General features: G+C 41.4%; 1 protein-coding gene across 3 annotated transcripts in view; it reads left to right on the top strand.

Annotated features, from left to right (window-relative positions):
- The window catches only part of dcc (DCC netrin 1 receptor), a 318,930-nt gene that overhangs the window by 182,151 nt on the left and 109,589 nt on the right, over positions 1 to 27,190 (top strand). For all 3 annotated transcript variants that reach the window (XM_038733764.1, XM_038733762.1, XM_038733763.1), the window contains exons 9-10: positions 18,965 to 19,124; positions 26,525 to 26,679. In XM_038733764.1, the coding sequence (XP_038589692.1) occupies positions 18,965 to 19,124; positions 26,525 to 26,679 (315 nt within the window). The remainder of the gene's footprint in view (positions 1 to 18,964; positions 19,125 to 26,524; positions 26,680 to 27,190) is intronic.

Below are 27,190 nucleotides of genomic sequence, written 5' to 3'. Positions count from 1 at the left end.
ATGAGAGCATGAGTCTTGATAAGTTGGAGCTCTGAGTGTGTAGTCTTTACTAGCTAGCTGCTAACTTTGCTGTTTGGTGCTGGGCAGGTACCATTGAGTAGGATTATCAGAGCTTATTTGCATGACAAACATATGACAAATATTAAGATAACTCTTCCCAGTAAAGGCTACCAGCTTCTGTGAATACTAAAAATGCTGTTGACGGGACAGATGCATCAGTCACTGCAGATTAAAAGAACCTCCATCCCTAACAGAAAATGTCCTTGAGGAGAAATTGAAATGCATTTGTATTTTCCTGTTTCACTTCTCTAGTGCAGGTTTATTAGTTTTTTTTTAAATTAACAAGAATATTTCTAACCAATCATTTCATTTGTGTTTTAATTTTCAATAAACCAGGTGTGCGGTGTGAGAGACACAGAGACATAGAGAGGGGTTGTTGGTGTGTGTATTTTGTGTGTATGTTAATGTATTCATATGGAAGACATTACCCCCATCTCTCTCTCTCTCTCTCTCTCTCTCTCTCTCTCTCTCTCTCTCTCTATTACAATCTCCTCAGTCCTTTCTTGCTCCCGCTGCATTGCAGTCTCAGTTAAACCCTGGTCTGGATCTGATCTGAAAGCCGGATCAGGATTTAAGCGTCAGACCACTGATCTGGTGTCTTTCTTCTTCTTCTTCTTCTTCTTCTTCTCCTCTATTCATTCATCTTCTTTCTTTTCTCTCAAAGAATCTCATGTTGGATAGCTAAGGTTTGTTTGTCCTTGACTCCTTGCTTTATGTCTCCATTTTCTATCTATCTATCTATCTATCTATCTAGCTCCTTCTCCCCTTTGTTTCCTTCATTGTTTCCTTGTCTTTGGTTCTTCCTCCCTCATGAGAAGCTTAAACTTTTGATGTAATTTGCAGCAGCTTGCCAGCCTGCTGTCTTTCAGTAAAAATGAAGTTGTCTCGTAGTTTCCTCGCAGTGTTTTATCTTCCTGTTGTTTGTCCTGATACAAAACCACTCTCCTATGTTTTAGCATTTGCTGTTCTCACTTGTCCTCTTTGGCCTGCTGTCTTCCCTTGTCCTCTTTGGCCTGCTGTCTTCCCTTGTCCTCTTTGGCCTGCTGTCCTCATTTGTCCTCTCTGCCATGCTGTCCTCCCTTGTCCTCTTTGGCCTGCTGTCTTCCCTTGTCCTCTTTGGCCTGCTGTCCTCATTTGTCCTCTCTGCCATGCTGTCCTCACTTGTCCTCTCTGCCATGCTGTCCTCCCTTGTCCTCTTTGGCCTGCTGTCCTCCCTTGTCCTCTTTGGCCTGCTGTCCTCACTTGCACTCTTTGGCATACTGTGCTCACTTGTCCGGTTTTCACTTTTCTCTCTCTGTCTTTTTGGATGGACCTGTTGTGTCGTTTAAAAATTTCGTGCTTGCCATAAATTGCTTCATGATGATTTGACCGTTGGACTGATTTGCTGGTTTCTTGAACACTTACAAGACACACATTATGTGGAATTGTGATGCCATTTACATTAAATTGCTGTTGTTGTTTCTATCCTTACTACCCTGTGTACTTATCCGGCATCTTTTTAGGAGCATTAAAAAACATAATAAAAACATGCAGGAGGCACAGCAGCTTTGCGCTGCAAAGGCTACCGGAGATCTTTCTTATTTGTTGGTGGGGCTGTCATGGTGAAGTTGCAAGGATGCCCCAAGTGCAGGGCGTGGACACAGAGTTTATGAGAGAAGTTTATGAAGTTTTATTGCAAGATATCAGGGAGTGGAGGTGAAGCAGAGAGGAGATGACGGCTGGTAGGGCCCGAGGACAGATAGGTGAAGGTGGAGCATGGCTGGCTGGAGAGGTACAGGGATAGCAGGCAGGCAAGCGTGAGCTGATGAACTCGAGGCACAGGAAACAAACACATTAACCACATGCATAACTAGGCATGAGGTATAGTTGTTAGAAGAAACACTAGGGGTGGGATCACACCAACCTTGTTTAGTCCAGACCATGGAGGGGAGACCACACCCACAGACAGCCAGACAGACAGACAGACAGACAGACAGACAGACAGGGGAGTAATGGGATCACAGGACAGGGAAACACAAAACAACATTGTACCCTTTAATGTGCTTGGAGATAGACAAGAGTGAAAGCAGCTCAACCCATTTTAGATATAAATTTGTCTATATGACTAGACAATGTCAATTCCTCATCAAGGCTAATAGTGCTGAGTGCTGTATCATATTTTATCACCACTGGAGCCCAAGCAATACCAGATCCTATAAGGCCAATACAGTTATTTACTAAATTTAAATTTGATCTATGACCTTCTAAGTAAAGACAGAAGTCACAAAGACTAAACATCTATGATTTTCATATCATATTACTATGTCAGAAGGGGGAAAGGGACAGGTGCATGAAAAACAACAGTAGGTCAGTTATTGTAGTTTGGCCCGCTTATAAACATGGTCAGCAGTTTCAGCAGCAGCAGTGGCTTAAACACACCGCTCATGGATGCTGTTAAGGTACTTTAAAACCCTTATCCCTAAAATCCACTGACTCCGGCTATGGCACGGCTGCGCCGCAGTTGCTGGAGCTCATCGTGGCCATTATAGTCAATGCTTGTGAGTATTTTTGCCAATCGTTCAGTGATTTGGAAATCACTGAATAAAGACACTTCCTATAACCACAGAACTCTCCTGAGAATCATCATGTTCAAGTTTTTTATTCCAGTGATAGCTGTCTGTACGTATGGGTACATTGCAAACAGGGGCTGCTAACAGCTATTTCAGCTACTTTTACTGGGGTCAGTTTGACTTCATGTAAACACATAAAGGTTAGAAACACAGGGGCTCGAGCTGTGGCCCACAGCTGACTCCACAGCAACATTAAACATTACGTCTCCCAAAGTGCCCAAATTGTTCCAAAAGTTGTTGAGAGCATGTTTATCTACCAAATAGAAGTAACAACAAAATATTAATAGCAGCACATTATCAATGAATATTAAATTTTCATTTTGAACAATCAGTATCTTGTTTTAACATTACTAAGGCTATGGAGAAGATATTCCTGGAGCACAGCTGTCTGAACATTGTTGGGGGGGCAGTGTCACTTTGAAAACCCCCTGGCATACAGTATGATGTAAAAATGATTTATTTTTCTCTTCGTGTCTCTTTTTTAGTCTTTTCTTTCGTCTGTTCTTTCCAAGCTCTCTTCTTCTGTTTTAATGCCTCTAATGAAAGTAAGGTGACATCTGCAGAGCGAGAGAGACAACGAAAGAGAGAAATAGTCATCCCAGATCATTTTCTTGCTGCTGGAAGACGTAGAGGAGAATCAGATGAATTGAGAGGGAGAGAGAAAAAGAGGGGAGGAGGAGGATAAGGTGGAGGAGGAGGAAGAAAAGGGAATAATAAAGAGAGAAAAGATAAGAGATAAAATGAAATTGCCTACACAACTCTGTGGACGCTGAAATAGAAAAAAAAGTGGAAGGATATGGATACATAGAGAGAGGGAGAGAGACACAGAGAGAGAGAGAGAAGAAGAAGAGAAGAGAGAGTAAGAGACGGGTCAAGCGAAGGGCAGGGCGAGTAAGAGAGAGAGGAGGAAGTGTGTCAGCCATGACAGATTTGTATTCCACAGTGAGCGTCTGACCTTAGCAAACCCATCACACACACACACACACACACACACACACACGCGCGCACACACAGACAAACTCGCACACACACAGAGAAATGCTTTTACTCTGTCACCTGTGCTCTCTCTCGTTCTCTCTCTGTCAACACACACACACACGCGCGCGCACACACACACACACACACACACACACACACACACACACAAACACACACACACACACTTACAAACACACTCACACACACACACACACAACTCTCACACACAGAGAAATGCTTTTACTCTGTCACCTGTGCTCTCTCTCGCTCTCTCTCTGTCAACACACACACACACACACACACACACACACACTTTACTCTGCCACCACTCTACAACAGGAGTGTGTGTGTGTAGGAAGGTGGGGGTGTGGGATTCTCTGTCTGTTGCCATGGTGACGGTAGCCTCCTCTCCTCTCCCATCGTCTATCCTGTGAGGACCAGATGAGTGTGTGTGTATTTGTGTGTGTGAGAGAGAGAGACATGGAGATACATATTAAGTGTTTGCCTGAAAGCAAAAGAAAGAAGACAGGTGTGTGTGTGTGTGTGTGTGTGTGTGTGTGTGTGTGTGCATTCTGACCATTTGACAAATTGTATTTGACTGAAAACAAACAAAAACCCTACTGCCCAAATGTAGTGAATGAAAATATAAAAACATCACTCACCTCACCTGTTTACACCTTTACTGACTGAGGGAAAAATATTTTATAATCCTATAATCATAAAACACAAAGAGGAGGATGAAGGTAAGAAGCTAAATGTGATAAAAAAGCCATAAATAATCAGATTGTGTCAGATCTGATTATCTGTATGTATGCGTCTTCCTTTGTGTGTGAATTCAGTTGAACGTCCACGCTGATCGAGAAGTCTGCTATGATGCTGCAGTCATGTTCAGTGCTTGTGTTGGAAAAATGGCTTCTCTAATAGGAAGTTGCACCTGTGAACGCAGTGTTCACAGTCCACTATACTGTGGGATTTCGGACCTTTGACCTCCATCAATTCTTAATTTGGCAGCGCTTGGTTTTAACACCACTATTTAGCATTTATAAGCAACATATAAACATGTAATCTTTTATAACACTACAGCCTACTTCACTGTAGTTGTGTGTGTGTTTATCAATATACATTCCAACAGCTAGCTGCTCCCACAGTATGGAGCATGTGACACTTGTGTATAAACAGATAATTCATAATGGAACACAGTTTAAAATAGTTATAATCATATCAATTGATTTGTCTTCAGTAGATAGGTGGACAGAACTCTACACTTAACACAGAAGCGTGTTCTGATCCAATGCCTCAGCAGGACCACATCATTTGCCGTCAAAACAGCTGAGTTCGCTCGGTAACCTCGCCTGACTTCCGTCACAGGCCAATAAATGACCGTAAACAGATGTTTTCAGACACTTGCTGAAATGACTGACTCTGTTGTTCTTTTTGGGAGGACAGTCTCCAGCATATTAATACACAATGAAATGTCAACAGCAACATTAGAACGAGTAAAAAATGTATTAAATGTTTACACTCACCTAAAGGATTATTAGGAACACCATACTAATACTGTGTTTGACCCCCTTTCGCCTTCAGAACTGCCTTCATTCTACGTGGCATTGATTCAACAAGGTGCTGAAAGCATTCTTTAGAAATGTTGGCCCATATTGATAGGATAGCATCTTGCAGTTGATGGAGATTTGTGGGATGCACATCCAGGGCATGAAGCTCCCGTTCCACCACATCCCAAAGATGCTCTATTGGGTTGAGATCTGGTGACTGCGGGGGCTGTTTTAGTACAGTGAACTCATTGTCATGTTCAAGAAACCAATTTGAAATGATTGGAGCTTTGTGACATGGTGCATTATCCTGCTGGAAGTAGCCATCAGAGGATGGGTACATGGTGGCCATAAAGGGATGGACATGGTCAGAAACAATGCTCAGGTAGGCCGTGGCATTTAAACGATGCCCAATTGGCACTAAGGGGCCTAAAGTGTGCCAAGAAAACATCCCCCACACCATTACACCACCACCACCAGCCTGCACAGTGGTAACAAGGCATGATGGATCCATGTTCTCATTCTCTTTACGCCAAATTCTGACTCTACCATCTGAATGTCTCAACAGAAATCGAGACTCATCAGACCAGGCAACATTTTTCCAGTCTTCAACTGTCCAATTTTGGTGAGCTCTTGCAAATTGTAGCCTCTTTTTCCTATTTGTAGTGGAGATGAGTGGTACCCGGTGGGGTCTTCTGCTGTTGTAGCCCATCCGCCTCAAGGTTGTGCGTGTTGTGGCTTCACAAATGCTTTGCTGCATACCTCGGTTGTAACGAGTGGTTAATTCAGTCAAAGTTGCTCTTCTATCAGCTTGAATCAGTCGGCCCATTCTCCTCTGACCTCTAGCATCAACAAGGCATTTTCGCCCACAGGACTGCCGGATACTGGATGTTTTTCCCTTTTCACGCCATTCTTTGTAAACCCTAGAAATGGTTGCGCGTGAAAATCCCAGTAACTGAGCAGATTGTGAAATACTCGGCCGGCCCGTCTGGCACCAACAACCATGCCACGCTCAAAATTGCTTAAATCACCTTTCTTTCCCATTCTGACATTCAGTTTGGAGTTCAGGAGATTGTCTTGACCAGGACCACACCCTTAAATGCATTGAAGCAACTGCCACGTGATTGGTTGATTAGATAATTGCATTAATGAGAAATTGAACAGGTGTTCCTAATAATCCTTTAGGTGAGTGTATATGCTGCTTCTGAATGCTAAATAAGGGGGTGTTGGAAACTGACTGTAACCAGTAGTAGTTTGTTCAGTATGATTTCTGAGGTGTCTGTTAGCCGTTTGGCTTTTCAATAGCTAGTTAGCTGAGGCTAAGGCTAGCCAGAAGAGACGCATGACGGCGTGCTGACGTAAGTGCTGCCCTAGAAGGCTGTTCGAAACCAATGTTAACAGAGCTGCCTTCACTTGAAAGTGATGCCTTCTGAGGCAGCTTTCTGTTATGGTAGCGAGGCAGCGAGGCAACTGCCTTCCGTTTTGAACACAGCCTATATGTAATTTCCTTTTTGGCGGATCTAGTTGTTCTCCAGCTACTTTGTCCATGTGTAACAACGCCGAGAGATTATTACCGTATAAAGTTGATATAGTGAACATATTAGCAAACAGTTGCAAATTTGCACATACAACATTATCATTTGTTCGGAGTCACATGATGAATGCAACTTTTAGAACATCTGGCTCTTTAGCTGCTAAATGCTCCATTTGGTTCACCAGCTAGTCGCTAACATTGTAGCAGGTAGTGTACCATGGGTTTTTTTATTTTTTTTAAATACAGCTGGCTGCCAGGGTTGGAAATAATGCCGATGAGACTACAACAGTGGTTAAGTTGTGGACTAAAACACTTCGGGTGATCATTCTCTTCACTTCAACTACCTATTTTACATCAACAATATATGAATTAGAGTATCTCTAACCAAATATGGTCAATTATTTTTTATTAGTATTTTGTAGCTGGGAATTAAAATGAAAACCCATGAATGTCTAAGATGGAAGCATTTGCGGAAGCCTGACTTCATAATCACACGGCACTTCTGTTTTACACTAATGAGATTACATTAGAAAGACAAGAATAATATGGGCAATAAACAGTAAGTCATACTTCCACACTAAAGGGAGAAGGCCAAAATATTTAGACCCTTTCAGTACACATCAGTGCATCAGCGTCTGGATGACATTTTCTTTCAAATATTAGACAAAAGGTTCCTGAAAACTTTCGTCCCCTCCTTCGCTTTCTCCTCCTCCCTCTTCGTTTCGTTTCCTGTGCAATTGTCCTCCTCTTAGTCGTGCTTTTCTTCTCGTCTTCACCTCGTCTTAATCTTCTATATTCCCTTCTCCTCCTCCTCTTCCTCCATCACCTCTCTTGACGTCCTCATTCTCCTCCCCCTTGTCTTCCATGTCCCCCCTTCCTTCATGTCCCTCTTCCTCCTGACAGACAGGTTTTTAGTGACAGACAGGCGCTGGCCTGACTTGCCTCCAAAGCAACAAAACAAATCAAGACACGGCGGCAATCTGTCCACAGAGAGCGGCATCCCAGCGACGGCCAGAAATGGCTTCAAAACACCTGGAGAGGACGGATTTAATGAAATTCAGCTCAATAACACCTGTTTGATATGGAAAGGCTGAGAGAGAGGCAGACAGAGACACGTAGCAGCCTTTGAGATTCATACTTAAGTGTATATATGTATACAGAATAGAACTGATAGATTTGCCACAGCACGATACAAAGCGAGACGATTTGATTCAGCCTTTTCTGTTATTGTGATTAAACCTGTGACTAAAATAGATCAGAATCATAAAAAACACCAAAATGCTGTGACACAATAAACAATAAACACTGGCAGTGATACTCTGGATGACATTTTGGTGTTTTCAGTAACGTGCGTGTGTGAATATTCCTGGAAATAAAACAGCAGTTGGCTTTAAGACCAGTTTTAGCTTCAACTTCAACTGAGTAGTATTAGCTTCTCATGCTAGCGTCACTAGGCTTTTATTGACAACTCCTCTCTGTAACTTTACTGTCAGCGCACACGGCGCGTCTCTTTAATGAGAAGCCACCAGCATGTTTAATGATTCCACGGCTTCCTCTGAAAACATGCTCATCTGGAGTCACTCATGGATGAATACGCTGCACATGTTTTATTTATAGTACCGTAACTTTTGTCATGTAGATAGACCCTCAGAAAAACTGCTGAAAGTGCGGATGTGGGGCTTTTCACACACAATCTTATTTATGTCTGTATACCTTAACATTTTTTACTTTCACTGAAAAAGGATACAGTCACTTATCATGTAAATACACTGCATTATAGTTTAATTTGTAACATGGCTCTGCTGTATGTCTCTGTATAAAAAGGATAACAATATTTTTTCATAGGTGCCTGTGTCATATTTGTTAAATTGACAAAGTAAGAAATCAGACTTAACAGCTGATTTTGTGCTTATAAAAAGATACTGTGCTTGTGGGGTGAGGGCAGCTTAAAAAAACAAAGACAAAAATGAACCAAATTGAACTTAGCCTGCAGAGCGCTAAAGCTTTCAGTTTTACAATGTTTATGAGTTAATCTCTATACAAAGCTAACATGGAAAGCCTCATCTTGTTTTGAGCAGAGTCCTGAGAAGTCAATCAAATACCAAAAACTTGCTATTCTTTTGATCGCTGTTAAGCTGTTGCCGTTGAAACTCAACACATTAAGCATATCAGGAAAGGGATGGATTATGCCCATTACTGCGGATTAACGTTGTTTCTTTATTTTTGACAGTTTGGTTTGGTTCACATCTTTAGGTTTGTCTCTCAACCCCCACCTTTTCTTCAGAATCATTTTTCCACGCCACTCTCCCCACTCACTCATCACTCTTCCTCTCTCTACCATCTCTGTTGTTCTGCATAAAACCCCACAAAGAATAGAGGACGAGAGGAAAAAATGTATCTTCTCTCATCTCATAGCCCTTTCTGCGGCGTTGGCCTTTATCGATCGGATAAAGTGGAAGGTCATCCATATAGCCTGTGTGTGTGTGTGTGTGTCCTCGCCTATCGATTGGTTAGGTTGGAGGTTTGTACCTCACCGCCTACGCCTAAATGTGTCACCATGCTGCATGTGTGCGTGTTGTTGTGTGTGTTTATATGGGTGTGTGTTGTCACTTCCAACATTGATCCCTTTTGTGATGAAACACCTTCCCATCAGCCCCTTCATCATCACTCAGCAGGAGGAGGAAGAAAGAGGGTGTGTGTGTGTGTGTGTGTGTGAATGAAACCACAGTTGTGTGTCTATATGTCCCCTGAATGAATCTTGCTGTTCAAAGAAAGCAGAACTCCAGGAAATGTGAGGGATGTTTAAAAGAACATTTCAGTGTTTAACTTAAAAACACCAGGTACACATGTGCTTTAAAGGAAAACTCAGAGCAGAGAGGGCACAGTTAGCTTGTGTTAGGGGTGGAATGGTACACAAAATCTCACAATGACATGCTTTGGTCCGTAGCTCTAATGTACATAGGATTGTGGATTGCTCCTTTTTCCAGTGCCGCAGGAAAAACAAAAGGAATGCTCGCACCGAAGCTGTCTGTAGCTGTGGAGGTCCATTCATCATAGACCTTGCTCATTTACACAGGGCCGTGGATAATTCCCGAACTCCTGCAGCTCGGCTTTGTTAATACAAGGCTGTGGGTAATTCCTGGATGGCTGCATCTTGTGCTTGTTTATACTAGTCAGTGTTCGTGTTCGGCTGCAGTTGGTGCTCATTTGTACAGGGCTGTGGACAATTCCTTGATGACTGCAGCTCCTGCCCCTTTACGTTCTTATTTATGGAGGGACATGGGCACAGAAACAGATGCATTCAGTTGATGGTGTTGCAAATGTTTGATTATTTGGTTTAACCAATCCACGAGTCTTTGTCCAGTGTTGCTGTAACTTACCAAGAAATCAAAGCGCTCCCAAACAATCAATCTATACAACAATGATCTGAAGGACATGCTTTCTTGTGTGTGTCCTCCACAATGGCACTATGTTTTATTATATTACATTTGTCTTCTAAATACATGTTTAAGTTTAGTTTGATGGACACCTTAGTTGGTGACAAATCTACAATCTTTCTCAAAATCCAACACAGAATATGATATAGCCTCTGTGTCACCAAACAACTTAACAGTTCTGTAAAAGTTTAATCAAATCAACCAAGAACTCAAGCTACTTGCTATTTTTCATTTTTATCTTGTGCTGTCAGTCCATGATTTTGTAGTAAAATTATTCAAAACATGAGGTATTAAAACGTAGAGTGAGATAAGACGTGAAGGCTTCACATCTGCTAGAATGTTGAGATAGAGAGAGAGAGACTGAGGCAAAAACATGAGAGGAAGAGAGATAAAGCTGGTTTCACAGAGGCAGCAAGAATAATTTATTAGTTTGTTTTAGTACTTAGTCGCTCGGTAGTTCAGAGCAACACATCTGAACTACTACTGGTTACATTTCCTGATCCCAGTCATGCTCCCCAGAGGATGAACCTTTAGACCTCCAGCTTAGTGCACCAAAACATACTGTGATTTTGATCCTGGCATTAGTCTCTCTAGGATCATTAGCAAAATCACTAGTGTAAGCCATAGTTGACCAGGGGAGATAATGACAACGTGAACCATGTAGCAGGCTACCTTGGATTGTGCGTGCCACTTGGATATTCCATTGGATTTAAATTCAGTCAATTCATTCGAGTCAGTTTCAAGTATAACCATCATTCAATGAGATGACAGCTGTCTGTGATGTGACCTGAAAAGCAAGCCATGATGGACGATACCTAGCCATGGTCCAGGACCAGGATACATATTGCAGTGTAATGACATCTCTAAAAGGACATTTCACCACTCATCAGCTCATACAATTAAGTATGTGAAAAAATACAAATTCACTGAACGTTGAGGCATTTTTAGTGACTTTTATGTTGCAATAAAGACAGTTTAAACTTAACACTTAAGGAAAAGTTAACTGGTTTTGGTAAAAAAAACAACACAACCTGTGTCGTACTTCAAGTCACTGTTGACTTTTCAGTATTTAACCAAGACTGCCATCTTTCCTGAACCTTCACCAAGTGTTTTGAGTTGTCCATCAAGCTTTAGTTTTTAAGAGTGGAGTTACAGTTGCATTGTAAGTAAATGTTCTGCAGAGTTGTTCACTATGAACATTTTGCACCTTTGCAGTTACGTTCATTAAAAACATTTCCTCATTTTACCGATGGTATGTTGGACCTTTTGTGTGTCACGTTGTGGTGAATATCAGTATAGGTGTGTTTTAAGGTTAAAGTAGCTACACTCAAAGCTTGGATTTTTACTCAGAACTACTGATCAGGCTGATCAGGCTGTTAGGTCAGCTCTCTAAGGTCACTTCGGTGTGTGTTTGGGTTTTTTCATGCTGATGATGGTTTCAAGGTTCAGTGTGTGACCTGCGTTTCCTGCTTTCACAGTAATAACACCAGGGCTCCAGATACAGAGAACGGCACATTGCACAACAGAAAGACACAGAGAATTACTGCACTGTACCACAGAGCTTTTACTGAAAACTACACACACACACACACAGCGCACACAGTGTGTAACTGTCACTGCACAACAGCCACAGCGCACACAGCTTTCAGGGTAAATTAATGTATACACACACTCTCAGCTTTCACACGAAATTACTGCAAACACAGACATTCACTGTCATAAGCAGGTTTAAAACTACAGACAGAGCTTTCACAACAAATTAGAAAACACACGCACACGCTCACATCACCTCTGGAACAGTAAAGGAACAGTCCAACATTGAGCTGTTTTGGGTTCTGTCTTTCCCAGAATCGGAGAAGATGGACATCAGTTTGTGCGTCTAGTGCAGAGAGAGGATGTGCCTGGAAGCAGCTAGCTAAGCTCTATAAAAAGTAAATAATGTAGCCCTTTGTTCATCTTTATTGTTTAAAAAGCCTCAGTAATTGCCCAAAACAGCTGCTTACTGTAGTTCTTCTCAAACAAACAGGAGGAAATGCATTTGTTGGGGACTATTTTCAGCGGCGAATCAATCGTCATTTGGTATTTCAGTGAGTGCTAGGTCAGCAGGAATGTGTCCTGTATGTGGGACTGAGTCCATATGAACTACAGCGTGTGTGTTCATGGTGATGAAGGAACATGCCACCCTATGCAGCAGTGAGGCTCACTGATGGGTTTGTAGTTTCTGGACAAACAATGGAGCTCTGTGGCTCAGAGGAAGAAAAGATTTCTAGCTGCGAGGCACACACAATACATGTTTCATGGATACATTCATTGTTGGTTTTGCACTGCACATAGGATTTGTAAAATATTACAAGACTTGACATTTGATAATGTCAAAGAGAAAATATACAAAACCTAAGTGGAAAAAGAAAATGCTATCTGATTCAAATGGATTTGATTCTATTCTAGTATAGGCTTTTTTTCTGTGGGTCTACATGCCTTTATTCAACTTTCATGCATTCATTTCTATTTTCACCTTCGGGTCAGTTAGGTCACACAGTATGCACACACACACAGACACACACACACACACACACACACACTCAACATTTACAGATTTTACTCACTCACCCACACTGGTGGAGATTTACAGGAATAAATATCCATTTTAGAGGAATTTAAAACTAGAGGGCAGATAGGAGTGTGTGTGTGTGTGTGTGTGTGTGTGTGTGTGTGTGTGCGCGTGTGTGTGCGTCTGTGTATCTTTGTGTAATACAGGCGTTTTTAACAGCAGCTGGCTGAAATGAGCCCTGAAATTGAGTGCAGAGAGAGAGACAGTATGAATGTGAAGCAGAGTGAAGCTGAAGCGAGTGAACGAGCTCAGCAGTCTTCTTCTGCATAAATAGAGGTTAGAAAAGAGAGTGAGAAAGAGGGCGAGGGAGTGAGGGATATGGAGAATATTTACAGGCAAAATGATAAAGAGCGAAAGAGAGCGATTTAGTCTGCATCTGTTCTACATATCAGAAGTCCTCCTTAGTCTACTACAGACAATAAAATATGTATTGGCATATTTAAACTCGTTTAACTTGGGTTATTCTTGTTTGATTTGCACAACAGAAACTAATGAGACCCTACTATCTGTATTCATAATACCTGCTTTCAGTTAGCAGAAGCAGTAGCATTCAACTCAGATACAGTAAATAGACTAAATAGTCAATCTGGGGTGGTTGGCAGCAGTCTCCAAGCTGCGGCAGCATTAATGGCAGTTGGCAGCACCAGTAGTGGCAGCAGTTAACAGCAGCAGTATCTGTATTAACGGCAAGCAGTAGCCGTTAGCAGAGGCAGTAGCTCCTAGCAGTGGCAATCACATTAGCAGGTGCAGCAGTGGTTAGCAGTGGCAGCAGCTCCTGGCTGTCACAACAGCATACAGCAGCGGTTTTAGCAGAGAGCAGCACCAGCAGCAGCTAGCAACCACAGTTAGCAGGTGCAGTTGCTCCTGGCAGTGGCAACAGCATACAACATCAGCAACAGTAGTAGTTAGCAACAACAGTAGGCTATTATTGTTGGCTGGCTGTCAGAGCAGCATACAGCAGCAGCATTAGATCTATCCATGCAGTTGTTTTCATGGACTGCAGTGGTGTACATTCAGCACTAAGGTAGATTAGCTGATCCAATTACTTCATATTGAATGTGCTAGAATCCTATTATTGCATCTAAAGCAAACAAGACAAGAAAAAACCCTTTTACTTCATGTCAGAGACCAAAATAAAACATAACTGTTGCCCTCAATCAAAGCGTAGCCTATTTGTGTGAGAGAGGCAGCAATCTCGTCTCGGGATCACAGGGACCTCACAGATGTAGTTGCTGGTAATTACTAGTAACTGGACTTTTATCATGTGAGTCATTGAACTCAGCTCTGACCTCATCTTTCATGAAAACAGCTGCGCAACATTGTTCTCGTTCTCTCGTCATCTTCGCTTCTTCGTCTTCCGGATGATGCCTTCTCGCATGCCGACCACGCAAACATTGGTCAAACTACCTGTCAATCGTTACCAAGAGGCAGAGCAGCAGCTTGCTTGTCAACAGAGGCACATGGCACATGAACAGCATTAAAAATTCCCAAATGTAAATTCCCAGATTGATTACAGAAAATATTCCAGTGTTTTCGTCTCGGTGGGGATCAGTGTGAAGCAGAATGCGTGACCTGAAAAGCTGGTACATACATGTCAAGTAAAGTGGCTAGCAAGCTAGAAGCCCACATAAGTTTTGCAAAAGACAAAATTGCAGCTAAATGAGAGTTTGTTTTTTAATGTTGAGGGCCAAAAGTTGAATGGAAAGGATGGATTACTTTATGTATTAAAGTTCAGTTACATAGTTGCATGGTTGCGGACTCATTTGTCAGTTATTTATGGATGTACGTATGTATGTATGAATGTCAGTGTAAACATAGCTTGTGTTTTGTCATTTATTGTAGGTACACGTTATAGTTCTCCAGAGCATTGTTTTTGGAATCACACACATTCAAAACAAAACACATTTCTTTGCTGCAGAATCCTCAGGGCTGAAACCAAACTCCCCTAAAGATCATTCAGGCAACAGAAACAATATAAATGCAGAGTAGCTTGTAGAAAATGGACAGAGTGATGGAAAAAACATGAGGCTGCGTTTGTGTGTGTGCGCGTGCAGGTATCATCTGTCGTCGGGCAGACTGCGGTGTAATTTTCAGCACTTATTCAGATTGTTTTCCAGCTCTTCTTCTGTGGTGTCTGACTCTATTATTTACCATACTCGTCTATTTTCAGCTGAGTGACGCTTTACTGCTCAGCGCCGGCTGGTCTTTTTGGCCGGGTCACCGAGCAGGAACGAATCTGCCCTTCACACCCCGAAATCTCATCTCATAGACACCAGAGGAGGTGTGTTAACACTCTTTCCATCTCCGCCTTTTCTTCCAGTTTCTCCTTCTTCTGTTCTTACCCTTCAGCGCCTCATCTTTTCTCCTAGTTTGTTTCTACACTTCTTTATCTTTCTCTTCTTTTACTTCCTCGGTCTCCTCTTCTGTTTTCCTCCATCTCCAGAGGAGAGGAGGAGTTGTGATGGTGTCAGTTTCATTTTAGATGATTAGTTTTCAGACACACACACATTCTCACACACACACACACACACACACACACACACACCACAGCTGACCCAGTTGTTTGTGTGTGAATGTGTGTGAATGTGTGTGCGTGTGTGTGTGTGTGTGTGTGTGTGTGTGTGTGTGTGTGTGCGTGCGTGTGTGTGTGTGTGTGTGTGTGTGTGTGTGTGTGCGTGTGTGTGTGTGCGTGCGTGTGTGTGTGTGTGGTACATTGATTATTGCTGTGCTCTGCCTTAGGGATTGTAGCAGTATAATTGGTGGCAACTTAAAAGCAATAGCTGCTGTAACACTGCTGATCACACACATCACACACACTCTCATAGGGATCTCAAAGTCTTTCTCCGTCTGTGTTCTTGTCAGTACTTGTGTTCTTGTGGACTTGTTAAAGTGCATCAATCATTGCCCAAGTACTGTTGCAGTTCATTTACCAAGAACAGTCCAACTACCTGGAAGTGTTTTGCTCCACACAGTACGGCAACTTAGGGGTAGACAAAGATCCCATCATGCATTTCTTATCAACTGGCAGTCATGGTGGAGGATATGGGCCAAACCAAAGCTGTTTTACAGAGGAGACATGCCACTTTAAGAATCCTCAACACAACTCTCTAAGGAAAGCCCATAATGCCAAATATGGCCGTTATCCTGACCCTCTCGCTAGGAAGCCTATCGGCTGCTTTTAACAGCCGAGGCGGGAAACATATTTCAGCCAATCGTGTGGTTCCACTGACGTAAGGGTCTGTTATTGTTCTACTATGCATGCGTAGTAGAAGTATAACCAGTCGGGAAAAATGCTTTTTAAACCTTATTTCGTGGCAAAGTCGTCAAAGTTTTCAGCGATTTTTATCAGATTTTACTGGTGAGTCATTTAATGTTTATGTGACCAGTGAATTTGCAGCTCTGGCTCTCTCCCCATTCATTCAGATAGGAGCCTGGTCTTGTTAGTCCGAAATAGCTGCCCAGAGGCATTACCAAGATGGCTGCCGAGTGGCAAGGCTTCCCTTTAAGGACTTTGGCTTTTGAGATTTTTTGGTGGAGATTTCAATTATGAGGTCAGTTTATTAAAAATAATGCCTACTTGAAAAATTGTTTTCGGGGATGTGAGGACCTGCTAGCAGGGAATGAATGGCCATCGCAGTGATCACTGTCACTGTTCTTTTTTTTTTACCCTGATGTCTCTTTAGAGTAACAAACATAAGATATTTTATTTTTGGGAAGATAAACTTAGCTCTTAGTTTTATTGTAACACACAATACAGTGATAATAACAGGCGAACAGATTTGTTTGTAATTATGCTGTTGTCCCAGTGGCAAATTACACATTCTTGCAAGTTTAAATTTACTAGTTGGAACTCCCAAGAACACAAGTTCAAACTTGGTGTACTCATAATTGAGAAAGACCTACACTTTGCTGACTGTCTCATGAGCCTCTTCAAAGCTTTACTCTTGTTGGTTGTATGCACTGTCAATCACATCTGTCAAAGCAGTTCTTAATGAAGCCCATGGAAGGGAAGTAGGCAGGTGGGAAAATAAAACCAGTAGAAACAGGAACATTTTACCAATTCAACAACTGTGTAGCGCCACAGCAATTTGTTGTTACGATCTTTTCTAGTCAAAGTGTGGACAGCAAGAACAAGAAGTTTATGGCGCAGACTTGAAGGTGTTTGTCATGTAAATTGTAAAATGGAGGTTGAAACTGAAATCTTTCAAAACAACTTTCATATTATTCTGAATACAGAAGGTGATCATCAAAACTGTGAAAAAATGTGAGCAACCATTAAACAGGTTTGAGTAGTAACCAACCAGCACCTCAAGAGGGATTTCCATTTTTCACTTTGCTCTCATTTTCATTCTTTTTCAGTGTTTCAAGCACTAGAAACAAATACACATTCAGGAAAACATTTTCATCCAAAACACGTCATTCCTGTGACCTGGAGCTGCTTGTGTATTTAATTTTTCATAATTAGAAGATGTGATGTGTAGTCAAGACAAATGACCCAATCATCTTGATCTCTGTATCTTATGTGGATCAGGAACAACACAAAGCCTGTTAATGCATCTGCACAGTTTGGTCACATTCTTAAGATCCACCCCAACAAGTTGAAAGTTCACCTCAAGCTGCCAAAGACAAACTCATCCACAACGGAAAAATAGAGACTGTCTGGAGACCCGAGGGGCATCCACAATGTGCAAGAAAATGGTCACTGACGGGGGTAGCCGAGCTAGCGCTGGTGTTTGCATGCTCTGTTTCTGATTACCTTCTTACAGTAAAGGCATGGTCACACCAGAATCTAAACTGGTAAAATACCGCCGCAAAATCAGTTCATTCCAAAGAAATCCCAGCCCTCAGTGGATCCACCTACAGCAGCAAGTTCATCTCTGGTGAACTAGCGGTCTTGACAGTGCTAACCTTTGAGGGAATGGAGAGAACTATCGTAGCTTGTTGGCTGCATTGCACCATCAACTTTTATTTAACCTTCAGTGTAGGTGTGTTGATGGTAAACAGTAGTTTTCCAACTGGTCTTGCAAAAGTAGTCCCGATGTCACCAAGTTATAAGAACCACATATGGTTTTGAAGTTCAGCTTTCTCCGTCCGTCATATGACCCTTGCCTTGCATATTGAATCAGTCCCTCAGGAGTCTCTCAAAGCGATGCTTCTGCATGTGTCAGCCAGCCCTGCTAATTTGCATATCAAGATCTTATCGCAATGCAGGCTCGAGATAACAAAAACACTAATAAATACCAGGTGTAGCTGGAAAGGTTACGCCTGGTATTTTCAGTTATCAGATGTCATTATCCAGATGAAATATCCAGATACAGATTGCTGGTTAAAACTGGGGTAAGCAATTTATTTCAGAAGAATATTTTTTTAGGTTTGTGTTTAGGGGAGTGGCTTTGGAGGGAGGCCTGAAGGGAGGCAGTGGGATGTTTTCAGTTGGACACATTAACAGTCTAGCTATCTCTTTCTGGTTTCTCCAACGTTGCCTACTCCAGCTTTAATTTTGGTTCAAACCTTAAGTATATGGAGCGTAGTAGTAGTAGTAATAGCAGTATGTGTCTCACATTTTTGTCTTGTCACTTACTGAGGGATTGCTTACATTCTACCTCTACCATTTAAACATGAGTCTATACAACTCCACTATACAACTAGTCAAAAAAACCCAAAACCCTGTATATGAATTCAAAGGAACAAAATCCTAATTTTGAAGTACATCTATTTGAAATGTCTGCATGAATCCAGCGGGGGGGCTCATTGATAAGATCAGAGGATTCTTAGTCTTTACATTGAGATGACTGATATCTGTTGATTGATGACTCTTCAGATGCTCTGCCGCTTTTCTTGCCTGTGATCTTCTTTACCACTCTTCTTCCTCCTTTTCTTCCTTCTTGTCTCTTCCACGTCTCTTCCTTATCTGCTCATCTCATCTGTCATGTGCTCCTTTCATTTTTCTTTCCTCCGCCTTCTTTGCTCCCCTCCTGCACCCGCCCTCCACCCCTCAACCCTGTCCCGGTCCCTGCTTTTTCTCCCGTCCTTCCTCCTTCCCTTTCCCCTGGATGAATTGTTAACAGAGGCCACGCCCACTCAGTATAGACCTGCCTTCACACCGACTCCTCCTCGTCCTCCCTCTGCTCCTCCTGCCCCTTCTGGCACCCCCTTGACTTACTCCTCCTCCTCTGATCCCCCACCAGTGTCCCCCAGCCCAGGCGTTGCCCTCCCCTCTGCCCCCCGCGACCTGGTCCCTGTCCTAGTGTCCAGCCGATTTGTCCGACTCAGCTGGCGTCCCCCAGAGGAGACCAGAGGAGCTGTGCAGACCTATGGCATTTATTACTCCCAGGATGGAGTCGAGAGGTAAGACGGACTTTCAGATTCCTATCCCTCCTCTTAGGCAATGGTTCCCAACCTGGAGGTTAAGATATCCCACAAACTTATGTTTACTTTTTTCAGAATTTTTCTAGTGAATAACTAGATCATTTTGCTTTTTAGGGCCTTAAATATAATTCAAATTAAATAATGATCAGAGAATGAAGAATCTGCAATCTTGTGTAGTATTCAAAAGACATATGCAACCTGTGACGAGAGGTAATATGTAAAGTTACCGTTGTTTCAGGGTATCATAAGCCAAAAGGTTTAGGGACCACTGCTATAAGATTAAATAACCACGGTGCCTTCTCCAGAATGTTTTATGGACTTGGTTTATGAATGCACAGGCCCATGTGAGAAGTCTAAAAAATGAGATATGGTTTTGTTTTTTAAGCTACAATGGTTAGTAAACCCATGTTGTCGATTGTATACCTGACCCCAGGTACTTTAACCCATGTTGTTGACCTCTAAAACCACACACAAACTGCAGTGTTTTACATTAGTCTGTGGTGTTGGCCCCTGAAGGGACATGAACTCAGGATGATGAAAGTATCCAAAGGTACATGCTGGACCACAGGACCCACAGCATTGACTTCTCCAGGGACCTCAGAACCATAGTGTTTAGTCAGAGGTAGAGCAAAGAGAACCAAAAACATCAAATTATGCAAACTTTACATATTTTTGTTATATTTTGATGACCATATCTGGATGACCCTTATATTCATTTCTGTACATTAGGTACATCTACAATGGTCCTGAGAGCTCAGTGCACTGCAGCTTAAGAAAACACATGGAAATTAAGAAAACGTCTTTGTTATTTCAACATGTGCCCAGCATTTAGAAAACACGCTGCAAATAGAGAAAACACAACCAAACAGAGAAACGCGCTGTGAGTAAGCAAGCGACTCAAAAAATTTAATTCTACCAGACATTGTAATGATTTCTGCTACAGCCTGTAGCCTGCGTAATCATTTGGGCATTATCAGACCACAAATATCCCAGGTATAGGCTACAGCAGGCCAGGCACTGTCTTGATACATTTGCTTATTGCTCTTTCCCGGAAAACCATCCATCCTTCGTCAACCGCTTATCCTGCGTACAGGGTCGCAAGGGGCTGGAGCCAATCCCAGCTTACATTGGGCGAAAGGCGGGGTACACCCTGGACAGGTCGCCAGTCCATCGCAGGGCCAACAGTAACCAGTACAATACAATGAAATTGGCCTTTTAGTAACTATTTAATACACAATATCATGGAAAAAATTATATGGGTGTCTTTTTTTTTAACACATTGTTTATTGTAGCAATAAAGTAGTAGTATAATGAACTGTACTAATTCAATTACTTTTTAACAACTCTTATGCCTAACTGTGAACACATTTTTAATCCTTTACACCAACAACAGTCGTTCAGACTTGCCCTCATGTGAAGCCAACGAAATTACAGCCAGGAGCATTAACGAACCAAGCGGTATCCACTACGTTGATAACGACCCCACCAAGGTTAAATTGCTGGGACTACGTGCCAGTCAGTCAGAACTGAAGAAGCCTCTTGGAAAATGTCTTCCAGTATCTTCAACCAAGACCAGTTGCCCTGGATTTAACCCTCCTTGAAAAACTTGATGACTGAGAATCTCGACAGACATTTTATTTAGTTGTGTTTTCTATAAACCCCATTTCCAGAAAAAATCTGTGATTTGTTCATTCATGTGAACCTTTATTTAACGGGAAAAAGTACAAAGAAAATAGTTACTGACCAGCGTAATTGTATTTTGTAAATATAAACAAAGTTAGAATTTCATGCCTGCAGCACACTCAACAAAAGATGGGACAGAGTTAAAATAAGACTGAAATGTCCACAGAATATTCAAATAACATCAGTTTGGAAGACTTCACAATAAGCAGGCTAATTGATAACAGGTGAGGTATCATGATCGGATATAAAAATTGCATCTTTGCAAGTTAGGATGGGTTGTGGCTCACCCTTTTGTGCCAAAAACTGTGAGAAAATTCAGTTGAAGTCAGTTCAAAGGGAAACTTTTTCAATGCAAGATTGCAGAGAATTTAGGTCAAAATCAACAGTACATAATATTATAAAAAGATTCAGGTCATTTGGAAACATCTCCGTGCGTATAGGGCAAGGTCGGAGACCACTGTTGAACGTGCGTGACCTTTGAGACCTCAGTCGGCATTGCCTAAGATGTCGTCATACTTACATTACATTTACTCATTTAGCTGTCGCTTTTATCCAAAGCGAATTGCAATTGCTATATATGTCAGAGGTCGCATGCCTCTGGAGCAAAGAGGGGTTAAATGTCTTGGGACACATTGGAGGATGTTTCACAGTAGGGGATTGAACCCGGTTATCTCGCACCAAAGACATGTGTCTTATCCACTGCCCCGTCACCACAAATGTAGTCACATGGGTTCAGGTGTACTTCAGAAAATTGTTGTCACTAAAAACAATTTGCTGCTGCTTCCAGAAATGCAACCTGAAACTGTATTAAGCAAGGAGGAAGCCATCAATTGCATGCTTAAACGCCCTTGAGTTCTCTGGGCACGAGGTCATTTCAGATACACCGAAAGACAGTGGAACTGTGTTCTGTGGTCAGATGAGTCCACATTTAGGCATGGGTGATTTGCATGTGTGGGAAGGTACCACTGATGATTTTAGAGAGACATGTTGCCATCAAGGCATTGTTTCTTCCTCATTTTGCATGGGCTATGGCAGTGTGGCTTGGTAGAAACAGAGTGCGTGACAACAGCGGCCAAAGACAGTTGAGTAGCAGAAGTTTTGTATCAAACAAGAATGGACAGAAATTCCAATTGCAAAACTTGCACAATTCCCAAACGATTAGAAAGTGTTATTAAAAGGTGATATAACACAATGGTAGACATGCCTCTGTCCCAACTTTTTTTGAGTGTGTATGAAATTCAAAATTAGTTTTACAAAATACAATTGGTCAGTAAAATTATTTAAAAAAATCTATTCTTTGTATTTATGTCAGTTAAATAAAGGTTGATATTAATTAACAAATCCCAGATTTTTGTTTTAATTGCATTTTGGAAAATTTCCCAACTTTACTGATCACTCTGCATTAGTTTACATTATTGTTGAGCGTTAAGTTGATTCTTGATCTTGGAAATGACGTGCTTACATCCAGCTATTGATCAGGGAATGTTCTACATGTTCACCACTTTAGTTTAGTGTTTTAGCATGCTAAAATTAGCAGAGGAATGTCATTTGTTTTGCAGACATTTGCCCATAAACCAAAGTGTCATCCTCTGTGGAACATTACTGTCTCCACAAGCTTAAATGACAATCCATCCAAAAGTTGCTGCGATATTTCAGTCTGGACCAAAATGGTAGACTGACAGGCCTCTCAACTGACAGACTGACTGACAGATTGCCATCCATAGAGCCCCACCGCTAGCCTGGGTAACAAGGTAGTGTGAACCATGCTACTGTACTGTAGTTCAATGTTGTTGACTTATAAAGGGACAAAGGACTGGTGGTGCAGAGTTGTATACTAACAGAATGTCAAAGACAATACTTTTTACCTTTGATCACAGCTCTGCTGCTCACAGTAGCATTGAATGTTTACTAGAAAAATCTCTGGGTGACATGTAGCGAGTCCCCCGCTGATGTTAAATGGTAACCTCTGACAGTCGGGCTCCAGCTGAAGGCTTTCACATCCAGGCTTTTAAGCTTTGTTACCTCAGGGACTAACCAGCCTGCAGTGCTTTAGGGCTGTGAACGGTACACTGGACAAAAGAGCCACTGAAGTTTCATCATGAAACAATACAACAGAGATTCTGTCAGTCTTAATGACTTACAGAAAGAACAGAGGCAGAGGTTTTGGCAGTTGTAATGACTTAGAGAAAAAAATAAAGAGATGGCCTTTTTCATCACTAATAACTTGCAGAAAAAGAGAGAGGAGTGAGGGAGAGCGACTGTGAGGGAAAACAATATGATTACAGGAAGAAGGGCGATTGAGGATGAAATGTTTTGTCAGTTATAATGACTTCCAGGAAATATATTGACTATGGAATAAATAAATAGGAAAAAAGATCAAGAGAGAAAAATGGGAAAAGAACGAAAGCACAAAGAATTTGTTTTCACTCTCTATTTAGGGGCTTTTGGCAAAATATGTTTTATGCTGTTTGAAATGATTTGGATTTCTATTTATATAAAAACATAGCACTGAATAAAACAGAACACAGACATGGATATCATGTATTTTATCTGCTTTTAAGGTAGATTTTCTATCTGATTAAGTTCAAAACAGAGTTTTCAGAACAGGAGCAAACGATGATGCAGACGCTCATGTTTGGCTCTATGATTGGATCTCATAAGTCATGCAAAGCAAAATATTTTGTACCGTACAAATTACACTTATGCGTACACTTGCACTGTGCATGTCGCCATTTGCTTTGCGAGAACTCCCAGTCTGTTTTCCGCTGCCACACTCCGTGTTACATTCAGTAACAGTCCCAGCTTGTTATTTGTCCATGCAAAAAAACCCCAAATTCTTCGTCTGTATTTCTTTATTCTTTCGCCAAATCTTTTGTAACTACGGAATAGACCATCTGCTTCAGCCTATATGACGTGAGGCAAAGAGAATAGGTCTGGAGGTCGGGATGGTGGATGGGCAAGTAGCATCTGACTTTTCTGCAAGAGACCTGAGTTTGCATCCTGTTACAGACTTGCAACTAACTTACTTTCATAACCACAACCTTTGCCTACCTTCACCCATACTGTAGTTGTCATGTGCAGAGAGCGTAAAATGGCAGAATTTTAAAAGCATTGCCACTGAATGTAAAACAAGACTAAGAGTCTACTGCCATGCTAGCAGCGCTTCAACAACAGTGACAATGACAACTGCATGCATCTTAGTTTAGCGTGTTAGCATGCTAATATTTGCTAACTAGAAAAGGTGTCACTCAGGTCCTATACATAATACAGAAAGGCAGGAGGGTAAAGAGAGAGATAAGAGCTGAACGAGTGAAAGACATTCCGCCCATCCTACTCTCAAATGGAGAGAAAATGAGAAGACTCAGAATGACTGAGTAAAAATTCAAGCAGAGAAAGAATTGTCTCTTGCTGCCTGTGGATTATTTGTTTTTGAATGGACTGAATGACCTCTGACTGTGGCCTTTGAAGGGCAAAGAGAATTTACACTGTGTGACAGGAACAGACCTGCTGGTTAACTCGACGTCCTACTAGGTCTCTCTCAGAGCTCGGAGGACAATATTGATTCATAAACCCTGAGAACTCCACTCTCCTTTAGTATTTATCGGTAACCTTTGTGTCTCTACTGCTGCTGCAGATTTTGGTTGATTTGTTGCTCTGTCAGTTTGTCAGCACCACACTTTGGTCCAGAGACAGACATCTTGACAACTTACTGGAGTGGCATGATATTTGTCGTGAAAATTAACTGTCTGCAGAGGATCGTGGTAACCTCTGACAAAATGTCCCTAAAAGTTTATGAAGTAGTTAGAAGTTAGAAGAATTTATTGAACAACAGTATTTTAACAGGGTTTTAAGTGGGATGATTAACAGATTGATTCATGGATTGTGAAATAGAAAGGTATAAAGCATTGTTTTAAATTTTAAAAGGTTTTCCACAATTTTTAAAGAGAAAAGAAAAAATAGTGAAAGTCATTCATTCATTAATACCATAAAAAGACATTAATCTTTAATTGAGGTGAAAACACAAGAGTTGTCTGGGTTTTTTTGACAGTAGAGTTAGGAGAGAGCTCAAACCTGTCAACCCAATAATTCATTGTAATTTATTAACCTTTTACAACCAACTGTCACAGACTGCTAGTACTAGGCATAGTGAGATGAATATGAACATGTAATTAATGTATTAAAGGAGAAGACTCCCATCTTTTGGGTCATTTTTAAAAAGAACAGCTTGTCATAAAAATAATGCTGGTATAAACCAGAGGATACAACTGAAACCTTAAAAGTCTGGTATTTCCTCAACTTTAAAGACATCTGACAGTCCAACAGTGTAATATATGCTGGAAAACCTTATCTCAAACTCATTGCAAGGGTCTGTTGATCAAGAATAGTCCATTTCCTTTCACCACAATCAATCAGTGTTAAAGGGTTTTACCCATTAAAGGTCCCTTAAGATATTACAATCTATTATGGGGTTGCCAAGTTTGAGCTCTGTCCCAACTGTCAAAAGACTCTTAGGCCTTGTTCAGAATGATAGTCCAAATATGTTTTTTTAAGGCATAGCCAGATTGATTATAGAAAGCCTGGACAGCAAAAAAAACAAAACAACAACATGAAATGTAAAGCTCAAATCAAATTTCAAGGTGTCTTTTGCACCACTCACAATGCGACACACAACAACGATGTTAAATCCAGAGTGACTGCATCTCAGAGCAGCTGTGCAGAATGCTGCTGCGCACTGTCAAGTCGCCGTTTGGAGGGCGAGATGATGGATCTCCATTTCTCATGCTTTGGAAAGCCACCTCACCAGCGTACATAGCTGCTGATGCTGAATAACAAAAGGAAGAATCTTAACATTGGCATTTAATTAGCAGTTTTACTGTTTACCATGTTCCCATAGTGTGCTAACATGATAAAATTTGCTAATTGGCACTAAACACAGAGTACAAGTGAGACTGACGGTAATGTAGAATTGAAATGAGCAGAACAGACGTGCACGTTAAACGTTCTTGTCAGCAGATCGCTTGTTAAACTGTACTCTTTGACTCCCTGGCAGCGGTACAGTTTTCATCCTCCCCCCTAAATGAAGGATCAGTTACAATCTGGAAACCTAACTCTGCTTGTGTCTGATGTTCTGTTGTGTTTCTCACTCCATAAAATCAAGACAAGAAATTGCAGCAAAATCAATGTGATAAAGATTCTTTAATATATAGGAACATAATTCTTTTAATTCTTTAAAAAAATATTTAGTATAAAACTATTCCTTTTCACTGCCAGCTTCTTTACAGTGAACTGTGCAGAAAAAGCCACAGTATGTATTTGATGGTGCAGTGGAAACATTTTAATCTTTGCAGTTGTCTCTTCAGTGATTTGGTCATTAGTTGAGGACTGAGAGGCTGCAGAGGTGCTGTAATCTGAGGATTAGCTGCAGTCATAGAGGGATTACACAGATTAAATCTGGTTACAGCTCCCATTATCTGTACTGCAGTGCAATTTAAAAGTTATCAACTCAGAATTTTTCAGATTTTCATAATGAAACAAAACAAAATACAAAAATAGCTAGTTAATAAAATGAATGTTAGTAAAAAATGCTGTGATGATGATAATATTATTAGTAAACTTGAAAAATGTTCTTTGTTATGTGTGTGTTATATTTGTAATGAAAACAGTTCAGTGTATGACACTGTGTTTCACTGTGTCAGGGAGCGATCAGTGAACGTGTCGGAGCCAGAGTCTTTGGAGCTGACAGTCTCCAACCTGAAACCAGAGGAGAGCTACAGCTTCAGGGTCATTGCTTACAATGACGTGGGGCCAGGAGAGAGCTCCGCCCCCCTGAGGATCACCACCAAACCTGACAGTAAGACACAGGCGCACACACACTCACTCACCAACACACATTTTCGCTGTCTTTGTTTTGTGTATTGTGTACATTTAAGACAACCCTGATTCTGAAACAAGCCCCAATTTTTTGCATTATTTTTTTGGTAGGAAATAATTTTTGAAGATAAGCAACATCATCAGACGATTCCTGATGTGAAAATTTTGGAAGCTTTTTGAGAAACATTACATCACACGTGGTTAACGTTGACAGTTGGGTTAGGCATCAAGTCTTTAGTCTAAGTTTTGGCTGCCCGCTAGAAAAGAATTACAATAAAAGCGTTTTGAGACTGGATGTTCCTGATTTTAGCAATGTTACACAAATGAGTAAAAAAAGTAGGCAGCTCTTGAAATTTGCTTAAATTGCAGATTGAAGGACATTTCCTGATCGAAAATAACTCCCAGGTTCCTCACGGTGGTACTGGGGGCCAGGGTGATGCCATCCATAGTAGCAATGTCGTTGGACAATATATCTCAAAGTTGTTTGGGCC

This window comes from Micropterus salmoides, unplaced genomic scaffold, assembly GCF_014851395.1.
Source record: "Micropterus salmoides isolate LMB-PRFRI ecotype aquatic unplaced genomic scaffold, ASM1485139v1 Ms_hic_scaffold_20, whole genome shotgun sequence".
In the NCBI taxonomy this organism is placed as follows: Eukaryota; Metazoa; Chordata; class Actinopteri; order Centrarchiformes; family Centrarchidae; genus Micropterus; species Micropterus salmoides.
This window is presented reverse-complemented; position numbering and strand designations above follow the sequence as displayed.